The sequence below is a fragment of the Pempheris klunzingeri genome, chromosome 3 (assembly GCF_042242105.1).
Source record: "Pempheris klunzingeri isolate RE-2024b chromosome 3, fPemKlu1.hap1, whole genome shotgun sequence".
NCBI classification, from domain to species: Eukaryota; Metazoa; Chordata; class Actinopteri; order Acropomatiformes; family Pempheridae; genus Pempheris; species Pempheris klunzingeri.
The window spans coordinates 4167448-4186344 of record NC_092014.1 but is presented as its reverse complement, the minus strand read 5'-3'; the positions used below and the strand labels follow the sequence as shown (position 1 = coordinate 4186344).

General features: G+C 41.4%; 1 protein-coding gene across 1 annotated transcript; it reads left to right on the top strand.

The window, feature by feature from the left end:
* The first annotated feature begins 1386 nt into the window (after positions 1–1386).
* On the top strand, positions 1387–16746 carry LOC139198701 (arf-GAP with dual PH domain-containing protein 1). Its single transcript, XM_070827627.1, has 11 exons — positions 1387–1503; positions 3354–3484; positions 4756–4847; positions 7602–7684; positions 8032–8144; positions 9751–9897; positions 10442–10525; positions 10756–10818; positions 13376–13447; positions 14883–15114; positions 16199–16746. Exons 1-11 carry the CDS (start codon positions 1416–1418, stop codon positions 16225–16227), a joined length of 1134 nt encoding a protein of 377 aa, XP_070683728.1. The 5' UTR covers positions 1387–1415; the 3' UTR covers positions 16228–16746.
* Positions 16747–18897: the final 2151 nt, after the last annotated feature.

Here is an 18897-nt window from a genome sequence, read left to right as displayed (position 1 = left end):
ATTTACTTCCTCAACTACTGGACAAGTGCAATTTTTAACCGATTGTGTTTTACTTTATTGGTTAACTTCACTAGTTTTCAGAGGGAAACACTGTGCTTTCTACTCCTCTGCATTGACCTGAACACTTTTCAGACTGAGATTTAAAAAAAAACAAGCTGGGGCTGATCTTGTCATGCATATGAGGGGGCCATCCCTCATTTTATGAACCACTTGAGTAAACCTGCTGCATCAGTAACAACCTCGTACTGTCATGTATAGTAATATATCAGTCACTCTGGCTATTTTACTGCAGACTGAATACTTCTGATACTTCAGGGACATTTTGCTAATACTTCTCTCTTTTTTTTTTGGAAAGCAGAAAGTTTACTTGTATCAAATATAAAGTATAGATATAAAGTACTTTATACTACAAGTACTTCCCACTAACCTACAGTATGTTTACTTTGCCTTTGCTAGTATCCACCTTATCAGTGTGCTAATAAAACCCATTACATGCAGGGTGGTTGACATTAAACTGACCTGATGTGGACACATAAACCTTCTTTGTCATTTGACAGACTCCACATGTAACCCTAACCCTGCTTCCAGTGCTGATGGCTCCCTTTGTAGTGATCACTGATGTAAAAGCACCCGCTGACTCATAAGATGCTGAGGTGCACTTTACAGTCAACCACATCCTGTTGTCTTGTTATTTATCCGAGAAAACGTTCATCTAAATTAGCACCGAAATAAACACATTGTATTGTAAGAAACTAAACCAGAGGAATGATGATAAATGTGATGTATATCTTTCTAAAGGTCGCTTCAATAATCTGACAGACCTTCTCTACAGTGTGCTCATATCACATTAACCCCCCCCCCCCCCCCCCCCCCCCCCCCCCTCTCAGGTAACTGCTGCTGCGCAATTGGTGCTGCAGTGCTTCACATCGTGGCCTAACCTCGAACAATGCGGAAAAGCAAGTTTGAACAGCCTCTGCATTTCACTTCCTAGTGGTGCAGCCTTTCATGCGTCCGTGCCCGCGCGCTGACGCACAGCTGCGCTCCGCCGGGGCTGAGTTAGTTTGGCTCCAGACTTTGGACAGACAGACAGACAGACAGGAGGAGGCCCCACGGGCCACCTGAGGAGCGCCAGCAGCAGAGGAGACAGCATGGACGTTTTCGTGACAAGTTTAACGAAGAGGACTTGATTTGTCTTTGTTTTCTGCTTCCATTGGAGGCGCAGCTCACCTGAGCTGAGGGCGCAGACCTGTGCGGACTTGCCCGCAGCCCGTTAACTCAAGCAGGGGAGTTGAGCCCGAGGAGACACACCTTAACCCCCCCACCTCACTCCACCCTCTCCTCTCTCTGGCCTTCCCCCTCTCTCTCTCTCTCTCTCTCTCTCTGAAAGCGGAGGAATAACCGATCTGAACACTGAAATGTCGACAAATGAGAGAGCAACCCGAGCTCTGAGGGAGATCCTGCAGAATCCTGGAAATGACACCTGCGCAGACTGCGGCGCACCTGGTAAGATACAGATTGTCTTATGTAGCTGGTAAATGTAGTGAAGGAGGAAATGTGTTGAGTTGAGCGGGAACGTGGCGTGCTGTAGGTGTGGGGCTCTGCCCTGTGCCAACATGGGGAAGGTAATCATTAAAACACTTAGGGTTTTTCACCCTTCAACCTTTGCAGCCCACAGAACTACGTGCTGCTTGATCATTCATGGAACTAAATGTGCCAGTCGCCCCCTTTCTTAACATTCTGTTATCCTGACCCTAAATATGTGGCAAGGTGAGTTAGGGAACTCTTTCCCAGAGCACTAGAAGGTAACAGTGCAGGTGAAGCTCTGTGGTGGAAGCTGAGGAAACTTTGAGCTCAACAAGTCTTAACATGCAGAGTGGAAGACACACACCCTCACCCCATGCCTTTTACCTCCCTGTGGAGCTCCTCTTTGGCTCATTTAGAGACTTTTTGGGTGCATTTTTAGAACTACGCTGCCCTACAAAGACCAGGCTGGCTAAAACATACTGTAATGTCACTGTGATTATCTACATAAGACCTAATACATGCACTTTAGTTAGTCTTACGCTTCATGTTGTTTTTCTTTCTTCAAGATAATAGAATTTTACTTGGATCATTTAGTCTACAGTCCTTTAGGGCTCAATTGTTTCACTGTAACATTTATATTGAATTTAAGAAATTATTCTACAAATAAATGCACACAGACATGTTTTAAAAGTAGCTTAACCTCGCTAAATCACATGGAGTTCAATCAGACCAGAAAAGTGTAGCTGCTCTTTAACTATCATGGCCACAGCACTCTATCTGTCTAGCTATCTAAACAAAGTGCAGTAAGTGTGACAGCAATTTATGAAAGCCACAGATTATAGAGCCAGAGCAGTTACAGCTTCTTTAAAGATTATTTCGTTGGCTATTTTCTGTGGTGTTTAAATCAGTTTGGTCTCTACTGCAAACTCAATGCATCGTTTTCAAGGAAAGGATACCAGACACCAAAAAGTCTTGGCTCAGTTTTGGCCTGCCGCTGCTTCGTTCCAGTACAAGCCCTCATGTGTAGTACATGCACTACATTACTACATTTGAGTGCATGACAATTAATATAACCAAACCCCGGCCCCGAGGCAGCCAGGCCTTATCTCTTCCCACTTTAAAGCCGTATTTGTCCAAGGAAGGCTGGCTGACTGCACATGAGGCCTACACACGTTCTAATGCTCTATTGAGGAGCTGTACTTGTGCTACGGGGCTAAGTGCCGTAGTTAAAGTCAGCTTTCTCTGTCAAGTTCCAAGATTGACCCCCCTGGGTCACATATTCCTGTCATTTCATATGTTCCTCATGACTGAGGTGACTTGGCATGTGTATGTGTAGGCTGGTTCATTTTTATTCAACTGTTCTCAGGCATTGTGAAAAAGTAAGGTAGCTAAGAATTCAGGCACGAGTGTCAACCAGTCAAGTACACTGCGTTCCAACCTGGATGACTGGATAATTAAAGAATGCCCTGTTCTTCTTTCTCATCTGTGATCTGCAGTGATAAGAACAAGGTAGAGTCTCTCTTTGTCTTTCACACACACACTCACACACACACACACCACAGCTCTGTTTATTGGCAAGCTGTAAAGTGTGTGAGGAAGTTAAAACAGTTGTGGCCAAAGTAAAGAAAACCCAAATCTCCTGTATATTACAGCCCAAAGAGGAAAATGGTTTCCTTACACCCGACAACTACTTCTGAGTGATGCACAGAACCCCGAACTCCATCTTTCAATCCATCTGTCTCTCTCTGTTCCTCCTTACCCATCCCTCCTCCTCTCTCCCCCGTTTATCCTCATCCTCAATTTTGTTCTCTCCATCGTCCTGTCTGCAGACCCGACGTGGGGCTCCTGCTCCCTCGGGGTGTTCATCTGTCTGGCCTGCTCTGGGATCCACCGCAACATTCCTGATGTTAGCAAGGTCAAGTCCCTGAGCCTTTCCCATTGGGAGGACCATGAGGTGCAGGTGAGACCACAGTGCCGATGTTACAATAAACTCGTTCAGGAGGTTTCATCCTGATAACACATATCCAGTCTTTGGGAGTGCCCTCAATTCTGTATGAATGCATGAGCTGCATGTGTCAGCGAGCGTGGGGGTGCTTATGGGGCGACGCTCCTGGACAGGTGTGTGTGTGTGAGAGCTCACAGCGAATCCACCAGACTGCTCTTCTGGAAGGCTGCTTTATTTGTATCACACCTTTCAAACACAGAGGCAATTCAATTCAAAGTGCTGTCCAAAGGCAAAGAAGAGCTTTACAGTGACATTTAAAAACAACAAGTAGGTAAATGTGAGGATTAGAAATACTTGGAAGGAAGACAGAAACTTCTACATAGTGATTTTAGTGGTCACACAGCCGCTTTTGTCTCATAACAGCATGAAAAATGAGAGCAATAATAGTCAATCAATATTAAATGTAACATTCAGTTACTACTAGATTGTTCCCCTACACGTAAACTATAGGTTATTCTCTTTATTTCTCAAAATATCAAAATATTCCATTAAATATCATGCTCTTTTCTGCTGAGAATTAGATAAGAAGATCAATACCAATGTGTCAAATACGAGTGGCATCAGTCCTCCACTCTCACAGACCAAAGTGAGTTTAAATACCTGGTCAATTTGAAAATGCTGAAGGTGATTTATAGCTATGTTACAAGAGCTACTGTTACTGTGCCTTCACTGAGAGAGAAAAAATGGAAAAGTTAGATACTTAATCATATATCCTCCCTCATAAAAGTGTTTTATCTGCTACAGTACATGATATTACCGGTCTAATGACTGATGACTGATTTTCTCTACAGAAAAAAAAAAAAAAAACACCTTAAAATCCTCAAAATTAAGAAGCGTCATGAGAAGCACCATCTTGAAGCCTTCATGGGGAAATAAATCAAGTACAAATCAATTACTTCAAATGTTAGAACATCGCATTCTTGCCCAGAATATTTCACAATGTTCCTGAAACCGTGCGCGGGATTGACAGAAAGTAGATGATAAATGATGTTGACGCTTTGCACGTCTGAACCTAAAAGTATTTGTTGCATTCGCTGTCTTAGCTCCCTGATGTATTACTTTACTTTATTGCAACACTGATACTGATTTTTAGGATGAAGGCTTATCCTCACGTTGAGCAGATGGAAAAGTTGGAACTGCAAAAAACTGTCAGGTAACGTGCCAAAGTGCCATTCATCTGTGAGTAATCTGATTCGTTCCATGTATGTGTGTGTGTGTTTTCCTAGTTCATGGCTGAGAATGGTAATGAGCTGATGAAGAGTAAACATGAGGCTGCTGTTCCAGTCTACTACTACAAACCAACCCACAAGGACTGCCAGTGAGTAACCACAGCAACACACACACACACACACACACACACACACGTATAAAAAACATACTATTTAATGTACACTTCATACACTCTTTGCCCCAGTGTGTGATCATGGTTGTGTGGTTTCCTGATTTTGTTACATGAGTTTTGAAGTTTGAATAGAACTTGATTCAAACAGAAAGTCATTTTCCCTATTTGCTTATGAAAGAGACTAACACTTTCATGCTCTCATTTACCTTTTGTAGATCGTATTTCGCTTTAAAGTTAGAAGCAATAGTTGCCTGGCTGCAGTGCTGACAGCTCTGTCCTTTTCACACTCTTGGCAAAGTGGTCCGAGATGTATTCAGTGCTTTTAAAGACCACTCAGCTTCCCTTATGCTTGTACTTGAAATGTTTCAGTGTTAAATACACACGTATTGAGCCCCGGTGACCAGGAGCACCATTTGGCCGTGATTCTTACGCTCTTCGATGACACGTCGGTATATATACTACCAGGCAGATTTTCTCACTAGCCATGTTATAGCTGTAGCCATTATCCAAAGTTATTTCCAAGTTGAATAATGGCACAAGCATTGCAGAGAATGTTAACAGCATTCACCTCATCATCTTTATTGGTAATGAAAAGGGAAGGTAGAGTGTGTGATGCATTTGATTTGCGTCATTGAATTTCTTGTATCGATTCAGTGAGTGATTTTACACTGAAATATGATTCATGAAGTGAAACACAGTCAGACAAGAGAAGTGTGTGTGTGTGTGTGTGTGTGTGTGTGTGTGTGTGGTCTTTACTCAGCTGCAGTTTGAGAATCTTGAATGTTTTCATCTGCTCTCCACTGTGAATGAAGTATTCTCGACAAAGAGGATCGTCTTGTTCTGGGCCTGAGCACAAACGCTAACCGTTCCTCACCCTTCCCGTATGTCTTCTGGTCTCTAACAGCTTTTGTTGTTTCTCTTCATCCTCTTCTAAGTGTTAAATATCTTCAGTGTCGTATTTTGCTTCTACAGTGCCAAATGAAAACTTGTGATTTGTGCATGTAAAGTTGGAGAAATACACCCCCCCCCTCCCAAACCTGTAATACTCCAGATTTTGTAACATTACTCCTAAATGACTCACTCCAATTGTTTCAAACATTACTTTTGGGGGGCCACATCATCACTGACAGCTGCTTTTGGAGCTGCCACACATCCACAGACAATAGACAATATAATAAACTTGTTATTTTATTACATACACTAAAACACACAGCCTGATATTGTTGCTTAATGTTTTACAAGTCCAACACTAAAGTTTACAATCCACAGATGGCTGCATAAGTAATTTTACAGTCTTTCTAAATGTGTAACAACTCTATCAGTCATTAGTTACAGTAAGTGTTATGAGAATAACATCAAAGCCAACCAGCAGCATTTTTGAAACCATTTCTGAGGCATTTTTTGCACTCAGCCACCTGCAGGTAGTATCCAGATTACCTGTATGTATGACTGTCAGAGTGTGTGTGTGTGTGTGTGTGTGTGTGTGTTACTGTGGCTGCTGCTCCCAGACAGGAATGTTTGGAATTGTATGAATGTGAAGCTGGGAATATTTGGATAGAAGAGCAAACCTTCTCGCGTGTCACTGGTTGACGACGCGTTTGCGTAGTGTGTGTTGGAAGGAGCTCACTGCTGCATCTGTAAAAAAGTGCCTGAGGACAGCTCAGATCTCCGCGCCCTTCTCTTTCACACACACACACACACACACACACACGTGCCTTCTTTGATCATAAGTAATGAAGACTGGTGCGGAGGAAATACTTGGCCTCTCACTCTTCATTCCTTCTCGGTTCAGTGTATAAAAAAGAGCTGAATGAGCTGGATTCATCCTTAACCCGTTCGTCACTCTGCTGTTAGGATCAAACACACACACACACACACACACACGTGAGGATAAACGTGAGTTGTAGATGGAGAATAGAGGCTTCGATTCCCGGCTCCTCCAGTCCACATGTCGAAGTGTCCTCGGGCAAGACACTGAGCCCCCGGTTGCTCCCAAAACACAGCCAGTGAATGTGTGTGAGTAAATAGTCAACTCCACTCAGATAAGACCCCTCCTGTATGACTGATGTGTGAATAGGTGACTGTCAATGTAGGAGCTGTACAAGTACAGACCATTTACCACTTCAGTATGTTTACATTAATGCTAACACACGTGTCAGGTACCAGGCTGACAAGGACATGAAATAAAACCTGAGAGATTCATCAGAATAAATTCATGGTAGAAATTAAAACAAGGTGTTATGTTAGTTGGAGAAAGAATATTTTGAATGAGATATTTTTCTCTTGGGTCATTGTGAGCTATTAGTAAAGCTTGTAATTCATCTGTTCTACTGAAGTTCTGTGATGCATCTGTGATCTTTGGTTTTTGGACAGCTAATGGACCAACTAACCAAGAAAATGCAAACACAATTTTCAGTCTCTCAGTGTGTGTAGATTGAATGAAAGCTGTGGTTATTACAGGGACGTTATGTTTGACATTCAGTTCTCTTCTTCAACACTCATCAAATATATTTAACAAAAACTTTCTACTTTTACTGAAATAGGCAGTAAATTTGCTTGAATTTCTTTCAAGCAAATTGACTACTCTACTTGTGCAGCTGCAGAATAGCTGTTAGCTCTCCAGTCTTTCTTAATTACCACAAAACACTCACGACGTCTGTTAGTCTGCTTTCAGTGGGCTCTTTTTACAAGCCGGCTCTGCTGACGTCTCATCTGTTTGTGTGTGCTCAGGGTGTTGAGGGAGCAGTGGATTAGAGCAAAGTACGAGAGGAAGGAGTTCTCTGAGCCTGAGAAGAGCTTCACATATGAGGAAGGTGAGAGTGCAAGTGCATGCACACACACACACACACACACACACACACCATGTGTCATTATCTTTGTGTGGACTTCCCATAGACACAATATATACTGTAACTAAGAAACACTAAATATTTGTTTGGTGATGATTAAGGTTTGGGTAAGGACAAGGGTCAAGGATATTTTAGACACTTTTAGTTTTGTCAATAACAACAACACATAGTTTAGAAAAATGAAAAAGCAAAATGGTCCCACAAAACACTGTGGGCTCTATAGTGTGAGTGTTCTCCCAGTGAAGTCATGCATGCATGCATGCACCGAAACACATTCACGCTAACAAGAGCCCGTTGCTGGTGTCCTGCAGGAACTAGAGACGGCATGTTGATGAAGAGGGGGCGGGACAACGGGCAGTTCCTCAGCAGGCGATTCGTCCTCTCAGAGAGGGAAGGGACTCTGAAGTATTTCACCAAATATGACGTAAGCAGCCGCTTTTAACGAGACTTTCAGTGGCCACATGCAGCTAGACACGCACTTTTATCGATACACACAGCCCACACTAAACCATGTGTGCAAGTAAGCTGATGTAGTCAGACAGTCCTAGTTGGTGTTGTTTGAAGGCAGTAGTTTACTGCCAGCATATGTGCAGCACCCACACACACACATGCTCCCACAACACACATACCTTAATTAGAGAACACTTTAAAGACATGAGATATTCTTGAGACAACACCCCCACATTATGTGCTGCAGAGACACACAGTAACTTATAATCATACATACCTACCAAAAGCCTACAACATGAATCTATACCTGCTCCCTCCGCTGCATCTGAGCGTGCTCAGACAAGCTTAACCAGCAGTCTCTCCTCTCCGTCAGCGTGGCTGATTCACGCTAACACGCTAACATGTACACCACCCAGACCAATTAGGGCTGGAGGCACTGGGAGCTCTTTGTTTGTCACAGTAAACCAGCTCAGGAGAAGTGGGATTAGAAAAAAGACGGTCACTCTCGCTTTTCAAATATGGATTTCCAGTGGGTTTTGGCACATGTCTTGGCATATAAATGTCTTTTTATTGTTTCTGTTTTTTACCTTTTCTCTAGGTTTCTTTGATATTTTACAGTCACTCTGGATTCTCATGGCGACTCTGCTATAGCAAAGGAAACAAAAACATCTTCATGCAGTCACAGCGGTGCTCAAAGTGAAAGTGTCACTCAGATGCTTTAGGTTTTTAAAGCAGGAGAAGAGATGTTTGAAATATTCAAGAACATGTAATAGTCTGACTCAAGTCCACGTTACTGCCTCTCAGCGAGTTTGGCTCACTTTCTCTTTCTGTGTTTTTTTTTTTTTTCATGCCGGGGGAGAGTCAATACTCTATCTGCTGTCTGTCTGCTGAATCTAATCAGTTTTCATATCTAGTAACATAGCACAGCTGTGGCGGTTTTCTGTTAAAGTCAAGGGCAGAAGATACACACAGACACGGATTCTGCTCCCATAGACTCTTATTTAAATTCAGGTCAGGACTGATTAAAGCACTGCTTTGCTGGGATTAGTGTCGGTGTGAGACATGATGGTTATTATGATTCGGCTTTAGAAATTATTTTCATAGTTACAAAGAACACAACATACGGCCCCAAGCCTCGATACAATACATGCAGAGTCCATGACTATGCTTTTTTCTTGTCAAGCATTGATATTGACTGGTCACAACATTGATCTCAGGTTTATTAAGTCAGTTTAATTCATATTTATTTTGATATTTGTTTTACTTTTTAGACGATTATATCTAAGAATAAAAAGGTTGTCAGTTAAACAAGATGAATGCAAAACATGAAGTAGAATAAAAGAAATACAAACAGGTGTGTAAACAATATCTAGATATGCTTTTTTTTTTTTTTTAAATGGTTTCATTTCACTTTCACTGTTTGATTTGTAGCTTTCTCCAACCTGAAATCATCAGACATGTAAGACAGCATGAAACGTTTGCCCTCTCCTCAAGCAATTTAGGATCAATCCGTGACAGATTACTGCAAATCTTACAGGCAAACACACCCCCTCTCCTTCTTTGCTCCCTCTGTCCTGCAGGCTAAGGAGCCCAAAGCAGTAATCAAGGTGGACACCATCAATGCGACCTTCCAGCCTGAGAAAATAGGAAACCCCAACGGCCTGCAGATCACCTACCTCAAAGACTACAGCACCCGCAACATCTTTGTTTATCACGACAGCAGCAAGGTCTGCATTGCTGTATTCTGTGTGTGTGTGTGTGTGTGTGTGTGTGTGTGTGAGTGTGGTGAAAAGAAAAATGCGACAATTGCAGCACAAATTGCACGAGATATTCATCATCCATCTCAGTGAGCTACCTGTTTTGTGTTGTTGTGGGCGGGTCTCCAAACATTTTCACACCATCTGTACCAATTTTTTGCCAATTGATGGAATCCATTATCAGACGACATTCAAACTCAAATATCTATCATTTTGTGACACGTACGACTTCAGTGTGTTTTTTTTTACCTGTACAGCTGCACATCAGTGTCCTTATTTTCACTAAATGTACCATCCATAAGTACCACAATGACACAATGACTAACTTAGTCATGGGTTTCATACACTTTCTGCCATAAAACATCTACAAGCAAACATCAGATGGGTGACTCCGGGACAAAATCTTGTCAAAGGGGACCGAATTAAGAACCACTGTGTTAAATGTATGTAGTTTCTAAACAAAACAACAGGAATAACTCATTTCCTCACTCTTAACCTCTCTCTCTGACATCAGGAGATCGTAGACTGGTTTAACACAATTCGTGCAGTTCAGCTTCACTATCTAAAGGTGGCCTTTCCTGGGGCGACGGACTCTGAGGTGAGCGAGCGCACACATATGCAAACACAATGGTCAGATTTGCAGTATTTGCTGTTGGTGGTTACTGAGGTTAAAATGATATTGACACTGATTTGAAGTCTGTGCTAGCGAGATATTAAGATCGAGGTGGCTTAAGCGTTTTTTCCTAACTGGACATTTAGTTCTGAAACCGTTCCTAGCCTCGTGCTGTTGTTCTTTATCCCTTATATCCCCTTGCTTGTTGTTTTCAGCTGGTACCCAAACTTACCCGCAACTTTCTGAAGGAAGGATACATGGAAAAGACAGGTCCCAGGGCAAGTAACACACACACACACACATTCACATACACACTCTTCAGCTTTCTTTAAAAAATATACTTTTTACTATATTTTTCCCCTCTTCATTTTATGGCTCTTACAATGTCAGTATCAGGCACTCAAGTTGATATTTTCATAAATCACTAAATGTAGATCTTTGTGCATTAAAACCACCACAGGATCTTCAAACTTAATGTACATAACTACATGAGCTATTTCTCAACAGGGGAGCTATTGATAATAACGTTATATTAATTCCAAATTGACTTGTCCCGAGGTATTAATTAACTTTAACCAGACCTCCCTCTGAAGCACAGAGCATATATGTCAATTATGTCAATTAAAACCCTGTTCATAGGTACCTGAGGGAGTGCGATGTGTTTGTAGTTAATATGGAGGTCAGCAGGACAGTAATTACACGGAAAATGTCAATGTACCATTTTTAGAGTAAAAAATCCAGCAGAAAACACGAGCCATGTTCTGCTCTGTAAGACCTCATTCTACTCCTGCACTGAAGCACATTAATTATTTCAACAACAGGTCAGCTTCACTGTGTCATAAAGCTTTTATATATATATATATATATATAATATATATATTTTCACAAAACAGAGATGGAGTTACCTCAAGAATTGCATCAGGTCCCTAAATAATAAGAGTCACTTGTGAATAGAGATGTATTGACTTTTGTAAGAAAGTAGAAATGCATTAGTATTAATTACACATGAACACATGAACAGATCACCTACTAGTAGAGGAACACATGGTGCGTCCCATCCATCATTCACTATTCACTGGCTTAAAGACAACTGAGAAAAAAGAAAAATCTAAATCAAGCTTGATTCTGAATTGAGTTTCAAAGAAGATTTGCATGTTAGTAATTGGACACAGTTCCCCCCTCAAATTACCTCCTGCTTCCACTCTCCCTGCTTTAATGGAATAGGAACTGGGCTAAGAGGTTAACTAGCCCAGCTGTCAGTGTGGCTGCTTTCCACCGCTGCCTGACAGACTGACTGACAGCTCAGGGGCTCCTACCTGCCCGCCTCAACGTCCGTCTGTCTGTCTGTCAGGCTGCCTGAGAGGGAATGAAATGCTTCTTGCTGAGGATCGACTTAATCCTCAAGTGTCAAAACCTCAAACGCACACAGAAACACAGACATATGTTGGGCCTGAGCAGACACACAAAGAGGCATTTGTATTCATGCATGCAGCAGTGGACAGTTGCCACGACAGCTTTATATTAGTGTATTTACACGTCTGTAGGTGCCGTCACACATAGGGAGCAGACTGAAGCACCTACCCCGGCGACACAAAGCAACCTGATCCTCTGTAGTATAACTGGTTCTGTATTCAGACCTTCACAAACACAGACTCTCAGTTTAATCTCCGTCTGTCAGGCTGGGAGATGAAAGGACTCTCTAACTCGCTGCAGTGGGCTGATTTGCTAAATGGATGTCATAATTCATTCCCCGCACACACACATGTGAGACATATTTGTGGAGGGAGTCACCAGCAAATTGTGAAGGAAACAGTCAGTTGTTCAGTCGTACGCTACAAGAAGAATATCAAACACTTTTACGAGAGCAGTTTGGCAGCAGTCGGGGACCTGAGCATCCTCATTATTCGAAGCGCGGCTCTCTGAACGCGCACTTAAGTAAACTCGCCGAAGGTGCTGTGCTTTACATAGCTGGTTTCAGCTCGGAATTGGATCTGCTGCACTGATGTAAACATTCGACCGTGATAACAAGTTTGAATGTTTACGGCACCACTTTGATAACCCTCTTGTGCTGAAAACCAGCTTTAGTCTGAGGAAAACCATGTCAAATGAAGTCAAGTTGAATTTAAGCGTTTAAATGCGTCTGCATCACTTATTAAAAAAGGTTTAATGCACCTTCATGGTCAGATGTTACAAGAGAGTGCTACATGACTTATTCAGAAAAGTAAGAAAGTATTCCTGACAAAGTGGATGAATTAGGCAACAATGATGGAGGCTCATTCACCCCCTTCATACATTCATTTCAATACTGTTGGTGATACAAAATCTCCTTTCTGACTGTGATTTTTAGTCCTGAAAGAATTTGTCTTCACAGACTAACCTAAGTGACAACAATTTACATTTACATTTTTTCAAGCAAAATGCCAATTATTTGTTGGTTCCAGGTTTTTGTCTGATTTATGTCACTGTCAATTGAGTCTGATTGGGTTTTGGACTCAAAACAAAAACAAATCATTTGAAGAAATGACTAAAGGCTCTGAGAACCTCAGATTGACCTTTTTGTCTTTTAGAATTTGTAAACTAATCGATGAAAAAAAAAAAAAAAAGATCATTAGGTGCAGCCCTAGACAGTTTAATAATTGACAGTCTGAGATAAAATATCAGGAAACTGTTATGCAAGAATTCTTGATACATAAGAATCCATTTAAAAGCAGACGATGAATCACTTTTCAACCAGACAGACGCCACCTTTGGTACGAGCACAATGCTGGCTTGTGTCTCTACATTGTCCCCCTTCCTCTGTCTCACGAGTCTCAAGTCTACTGTTTCTCTTGGCAGCACACAGAAGGCTTCAAGAAACGCTGGTTCACTCTGGACCACAGACGACTCATGTACTTCAAAGATCCACTGGTATGACACACACCTGCACACATCGGAGAGACTCCAGCACAGGCATTGGTTCATATTTTAAGCCTTTAGTCGATGCCTGAGTGGCCGTGATGCCATTTCTTGATCTTGTGGTATTCTTGTGCTCTGAAAAGATATGAATGAGCACCATTTTTTTCCCATCAAGCAAATTAGATTAAGTAAACGATGTTTGGGATATGAAGCCATGACTCAGTGGGGAGAGGGCGATATGAGGCGCCCTCATTTATATGTGACATTATTAAACATGTGCTATTCATTGCCATGACCTCACAGTATGGATCGGCTCAGATGGAGTGAAACACTAACCTGCAGTTTGGCTTTATCCTGTAAGCTACGTGGACGCATCTACAGACAGGCTTTTACCTAAGTTATCAGATATTAGTTGTTGCACGCGTAGAGTTGAGCTTTTACTGCAGTGGTTATCACAGAGACTTTCCTTAGGGTGGGGCGATTCAGATTTCCAGAGACTTGGTTAAATACACATCAAATACCCAAGCCAGATTAATTCAGCTTTGTCTCTGATGTAATAGTTCAGTGGAGAGGTGCAATGATTGTAGGTGCAAAGTGACTGAAATGTTGACTTACCCCAAGAGTGTTAGACAAGAAAAAGTGGTAGATGAAAGGAAGAGGAAGTCTAGTGAAGCTGTAGTTGAGTGTAGTCTGGGGATATGTGGAGGAGGCTCAAAGCAAGTGTAATGTGATCACTTAGATAATAACTAAATTATGCATGTTAGATGTTGTGTATACAAAGACTCACTGTTTATGGAAGTGCACTTTGTTCACACTTAGCTAACAACAGGGGGAAATACCCTTTAGTTACAGCAGAGTAAAGTTAAGGGAGTGTTTAAAAAGTGGGGGTTTATCTTAGCTGGGCACTATCCTCCCTGAAATGCCTTTGAGGTCTTGACATCCTCGGTGAGGGAAGGCTGACAGAAAAAAAGAAAGGATGATTGTACAGAAATAAATTGCTAAGCAAGCAGAGGGTATAGAATGCACACTGTGAACACACCTGATTCGCTCTTAAGTTGGTTTTTCACCATTTCATAGTCTGAATAATTAATTGGCTGATCAGGAAAATGATTAGCAGATTAATCAATGACAAAAAACAAGCCAACAGATCCAAATCAACAGTTGAAGAGACAGTCAATCAGTAAAACCCCAAAATGTAGCCGCTTTGGTGCAAGAGGAAAAATCTGAAGGCAATCCATGCTGTAGTTGTCTGGACTAATTGGGAAACAGACTGGGATTGCCGTCCTAAACTGTAAATCAGCTGTTTTAGGAATTGAGAGTAGCTCTAGCTGTTTTCGCTAAAGTCAGAAGTGTATTCATCTTATTGTACCTTTCACTTTATGGTGTCGTGATGGCGTGACGCAGTGTCCCTATTTTTCTGTTTCTGTCACTCTCCCTCCGTTCGAAGGATGCCTTTGCCAAAGGCGAGGTGTTCTTGGGGAACAAGGGTCACGGTTACAGCGTCTCCCCCGGCTTGCCTGCTGGCACCCACTGCAATGGCGCCTGGCAGCACGGTATCACCATAGAAACACCTGACCGCGGCTTCCTGTTTACCTGTGAGACGGAGAGCGACCAGCAGGATTGGCTGAAATGCTTCAGTGATGTCATTAGTGCTCAGATGTCCCCTCAGGAGTACACAAGTAAGAATTCAGAACTTTTTAATGGTCATTTAATATTTAATAACTACTCGCCTTTATAATTTAGCTGCTGATTACTTCTTTTGTAAGTGACTGTCATTGTTTTTTAGACCTTCGCATCAAATAGCTGCTCTGCTCCACAGGGGCACCACGGGAGAAATAATAAACCACAAAAACTAATTAACACTTAGAAATTCAAATAAATAGATAAATGAATAAAGTTAATGTTGACATTTATTACTTGCGAAAAGCTTTGCCCTTTTCAGCGTCTTCCTCTTGTTGTATTTACTGACACTTGGGAGTTTCTGCATACAAACCAAACCATCCATTTCTGGCCTTTGAGCAGCTCCAGTGAAGCAGCTGTGGGCTTAATAATTCAGTGATAGTTAAGAGGGGATGGGATTTAGTTTGCAGAAGGCCAACAAGCATCACATTCAAATTACATTGCTGTGACTCACTTGGAGTTCTATATCTTATATATATCAAGATTTTCACTGTGTTCAAAGTCACTTTTTTGCTCCATGTTCTCACGTGTTGATCCTTAGTGGATGTAGTGAAATAAATGCACAATAAAAACAGTAACTAACAATGTTAAAGGCAGAGTCTGCAGTTAATTTTCGATGGACTTTCTCTTATATTGGTTGAAGTTCTTGCAACAGCCAGAAAACAATCAATAAATCAATAAACACACACAATTTCAGCCCTTTTGTAGTAAATTCATCAGGATTTATTGTCTAGGAACCATGAATAACTGTACAAAATCTCATGGCAATCCATCCAATAGTTTCCCAGATATTTCCCCATGTGGTAAAATGTTAGACCACTTGATCGCCTCATATAGGCAACACTAGAACTGTTCAGCTAAAGTTGCAGCCAAATCCTTTTGCAGTAAAACTTATCCAGTGGTGGATCTTTTTTTTTTTGCATCTTGTCCTAGAGAGCACTGCACTTCTTCTTCTTCTGTATGTGTTATGATGGAAGACAATGAGGGCAAATTACTATTATTAGTATTAGTCATACAGAATGGTTCATCTTCGTCGTTGAAATAGCAGTTTTTTCTAACCTTGTACTCTGATTTGTTTTCAAGTGGAGGCCATGTTTAAGCACAGGCATTGATGGATCAGAGGCCTGTGGGACCATCTCCGCTCCTCTCAGCACATCACCAGTCTGACACAGGACCCGCATCAGTTCTGCCATCGACTCCTTCAACACTAATATATGATCAGGTAGCCTGTTCCCTAAGGTGTCAAAGCTGCTCTTTGCAAACAAGAAGAACCAACGCAATATATTGACTGTTAAATAAAAAAAAAATCTTGCCAAAAGAAATTCTAACACTTGATTGTACACGATAATCGATATCAATTTTTGTATTAGATTTTTTTGTATGTGGCAGCTTTTTTCAAATCATATTAAAAATAATTGGATATAATTTCTACGTTTATTAGACATTCAGTGCAAGATTTAAGAAAAAAAGGTTAGATGTGCCTTGGTCCTCTTCTATGAAGTCTTTTATGACCAAATGTGATGATTACATATTACTGACACAGTACAGGGAGTCAAATGGGTCGAACATGTATCTGGTGGATTAAGAATTCCTCTAGAATAGCTTTTTTCTTTCATTTTTTTTTAATAAAAGCAATGTCTGTTGTTCTATGTAAACTCTGCAACTACTCAGAGCATTTATATTCAGCAGAGTATTGCAGCCCAGCTCATGAGCTACAGCTCAAAAGGTCAAAAAGAGAAATTTGTTCAGACACACTGCCTGTACAGTGAATTCAATATGGCTCTCACAATTTTGTATTTTAAGATTCTGCAAATGCTGATGTGTGATTAGCTATAAAAACATGTGAGCATGTCTTCCGAAGATGTACCTGAAAGACGGTAAAGGGGATTTGAAAATGTACTGGGAGAGAAAATCTGGAAACACTCCAAGCCATTACATGGTGTAACAGCACCTCCATGTGGCACACGATGTGTTTACTAAGGCTTTGTTAAAAGAACAATAATTCCTATAATTACTGGAAGTTATTTTTCACAATGTTTTAGATATCATACAACCTACCTACATATGTTTTGTTTTTTCTTTTCTGTTTTTAAAGAGGTACTCACACCACATGTTGCTTTGGTATCATAACATATTTTTTAAATAAAGACATTTCTATGCTTCACCATGGCTGATGATGATGATCTCTAATAAAAATATTTCCTCTGGAAATTAGCACGGTTTCTGGAGAAAGTCTTTTTTCTGTAAATATAATATCGGATTTTCTGCACCAACAATTTAAACATCAATGTGCTGCAAAATACTTACTGAGCAAAATATTAAACAGAGACATAAATACTCACATAGTCATCTATAAGACTCACCTTCCTGTTTGTGCTGAAAATGAATACACCTGCTTTCTCTCTTGATTATTTACTAAGAGGTTAAACCTTTTAAAATGAGCTACAATCAATAAATGTGCAGTTTTTTGTTCATTATCTGTGTGGCTGTTGGTTATGTGTCTTTTCTTGTGGAGAACTGCCCGTGCCAGTGATTCCTGGGTGTCTCAAACTACTGCTTGGAGCTCACAGACAACAGGTTGAGGCCCAAGAGGAATACCTCATAAATCTATAGGCCCATGCTAGTTTTTCACCCTGGTGAGAAAGAAGGGGGACAGAGGAGAGAGCAGGAGGGAGAGGACTGTGACCAGAGGAACTCCAAAGGACCCAGACACAAGTCTTCCATCAAAACGGAGTCAAATGGGGTCTGAAGATCGGAGGAGAAACTGAGGGCTCGTCGCTGTGCATCGAATCCATTATGGAGCTATAGAGGAGCGGCAGTGAGGCAGTAACATGGATTATTTGGATAAAGTAAAGGCTCTATACTACTAAGGTGTCTATGCTGAAGATACATTTTGACTGGATGTAGAACAGCTGCTGATTCAACCAGACTTGGTCCAATCAAGAGACAAAAGTTAAATGAAAAATGGAGAGTAAAGTTGTCACCATAGTGGACACAGAGGGACAAAGGGTGAGTGGATTTTTTTTAATTAATCCCCAACCGGAGATTCTCCCTGGAAATGTCAGCCACTGAAGTCTTGCTGAAGCACAACTCGGCACTGCAGGTATCAGAGATTTTGAACACAGTTGGTGAAGTTGAAAGGCAGTGTCCTGTCTCAGCGTGCTCCTCTGCTGCTCCCAAATGACCCTTGTCAGATCTACTTCAGCCTGAAGCCCAACAGACAAATCCCTGTACTCTGTAACTGAGAATATCTCTCACGTCTGAGGCTCCTTGATTGCTCAAATCTTTGCTGGAGGCTTTTACACTGTGTCGATTTTGGAGGAATATGGCTGGGTGGAGGACCTTATTTTTGGGGATAAGCACCTCAAGCCGCAGACAGCTCTGTCATCACCGAAGCTGCTAGCCATGTCAGGAGTCTTCTTACATCTTCCCTGTGGATTTATACGGTTGTTCTTGTCATCTCTACACCTTCACCTGTCCCTCATTTACGCTGTTTCTTAGATTTAATCTCAACAAAGAAAGCAAATACAGGTGTGAACAACATTTCATAGGAGTTATGACAAGCAGCGTTTGCCTTCCACCTGGATTTTACGGGACATATTTTCATATCTTCACAATCAGCTGTCATCTTCAATCTGTGCTCCACATCACAGGATGAAATGTTTATTCAGACGTTAAAACCCTCTCTAATTCCATGCAGGAGCCAGCCATCATATAGCTCTGTATAGATTGGCTCTTAAACAACAGGGCCTGACCTTTGACCCTTGATCTGTGAGCCTGCA

Coding starts and splice junctions, on each gene's coding strand:
- LOC139198701 (XM_070827627.1), top strand. CDS start 1,416: ATGTCGACAAATGAGAGAGCAACCCGAGCTCTGAGGGAGATCCTGCAG. Junction 1,504..3,353: donor CGCAGACTGCGGCGCACCTG/GTAAGATACAGA, acceptor TCCTGTCTGCAG/ACCCGACGTGGGGCTCCTGC. Junction 9,898..10,441: donor TTTATCACGACAGCAGCAAG/GTCTGCATTGCT, acceptor CTCTGACATCAG/GAGATCGTAGACTGGTTTAA.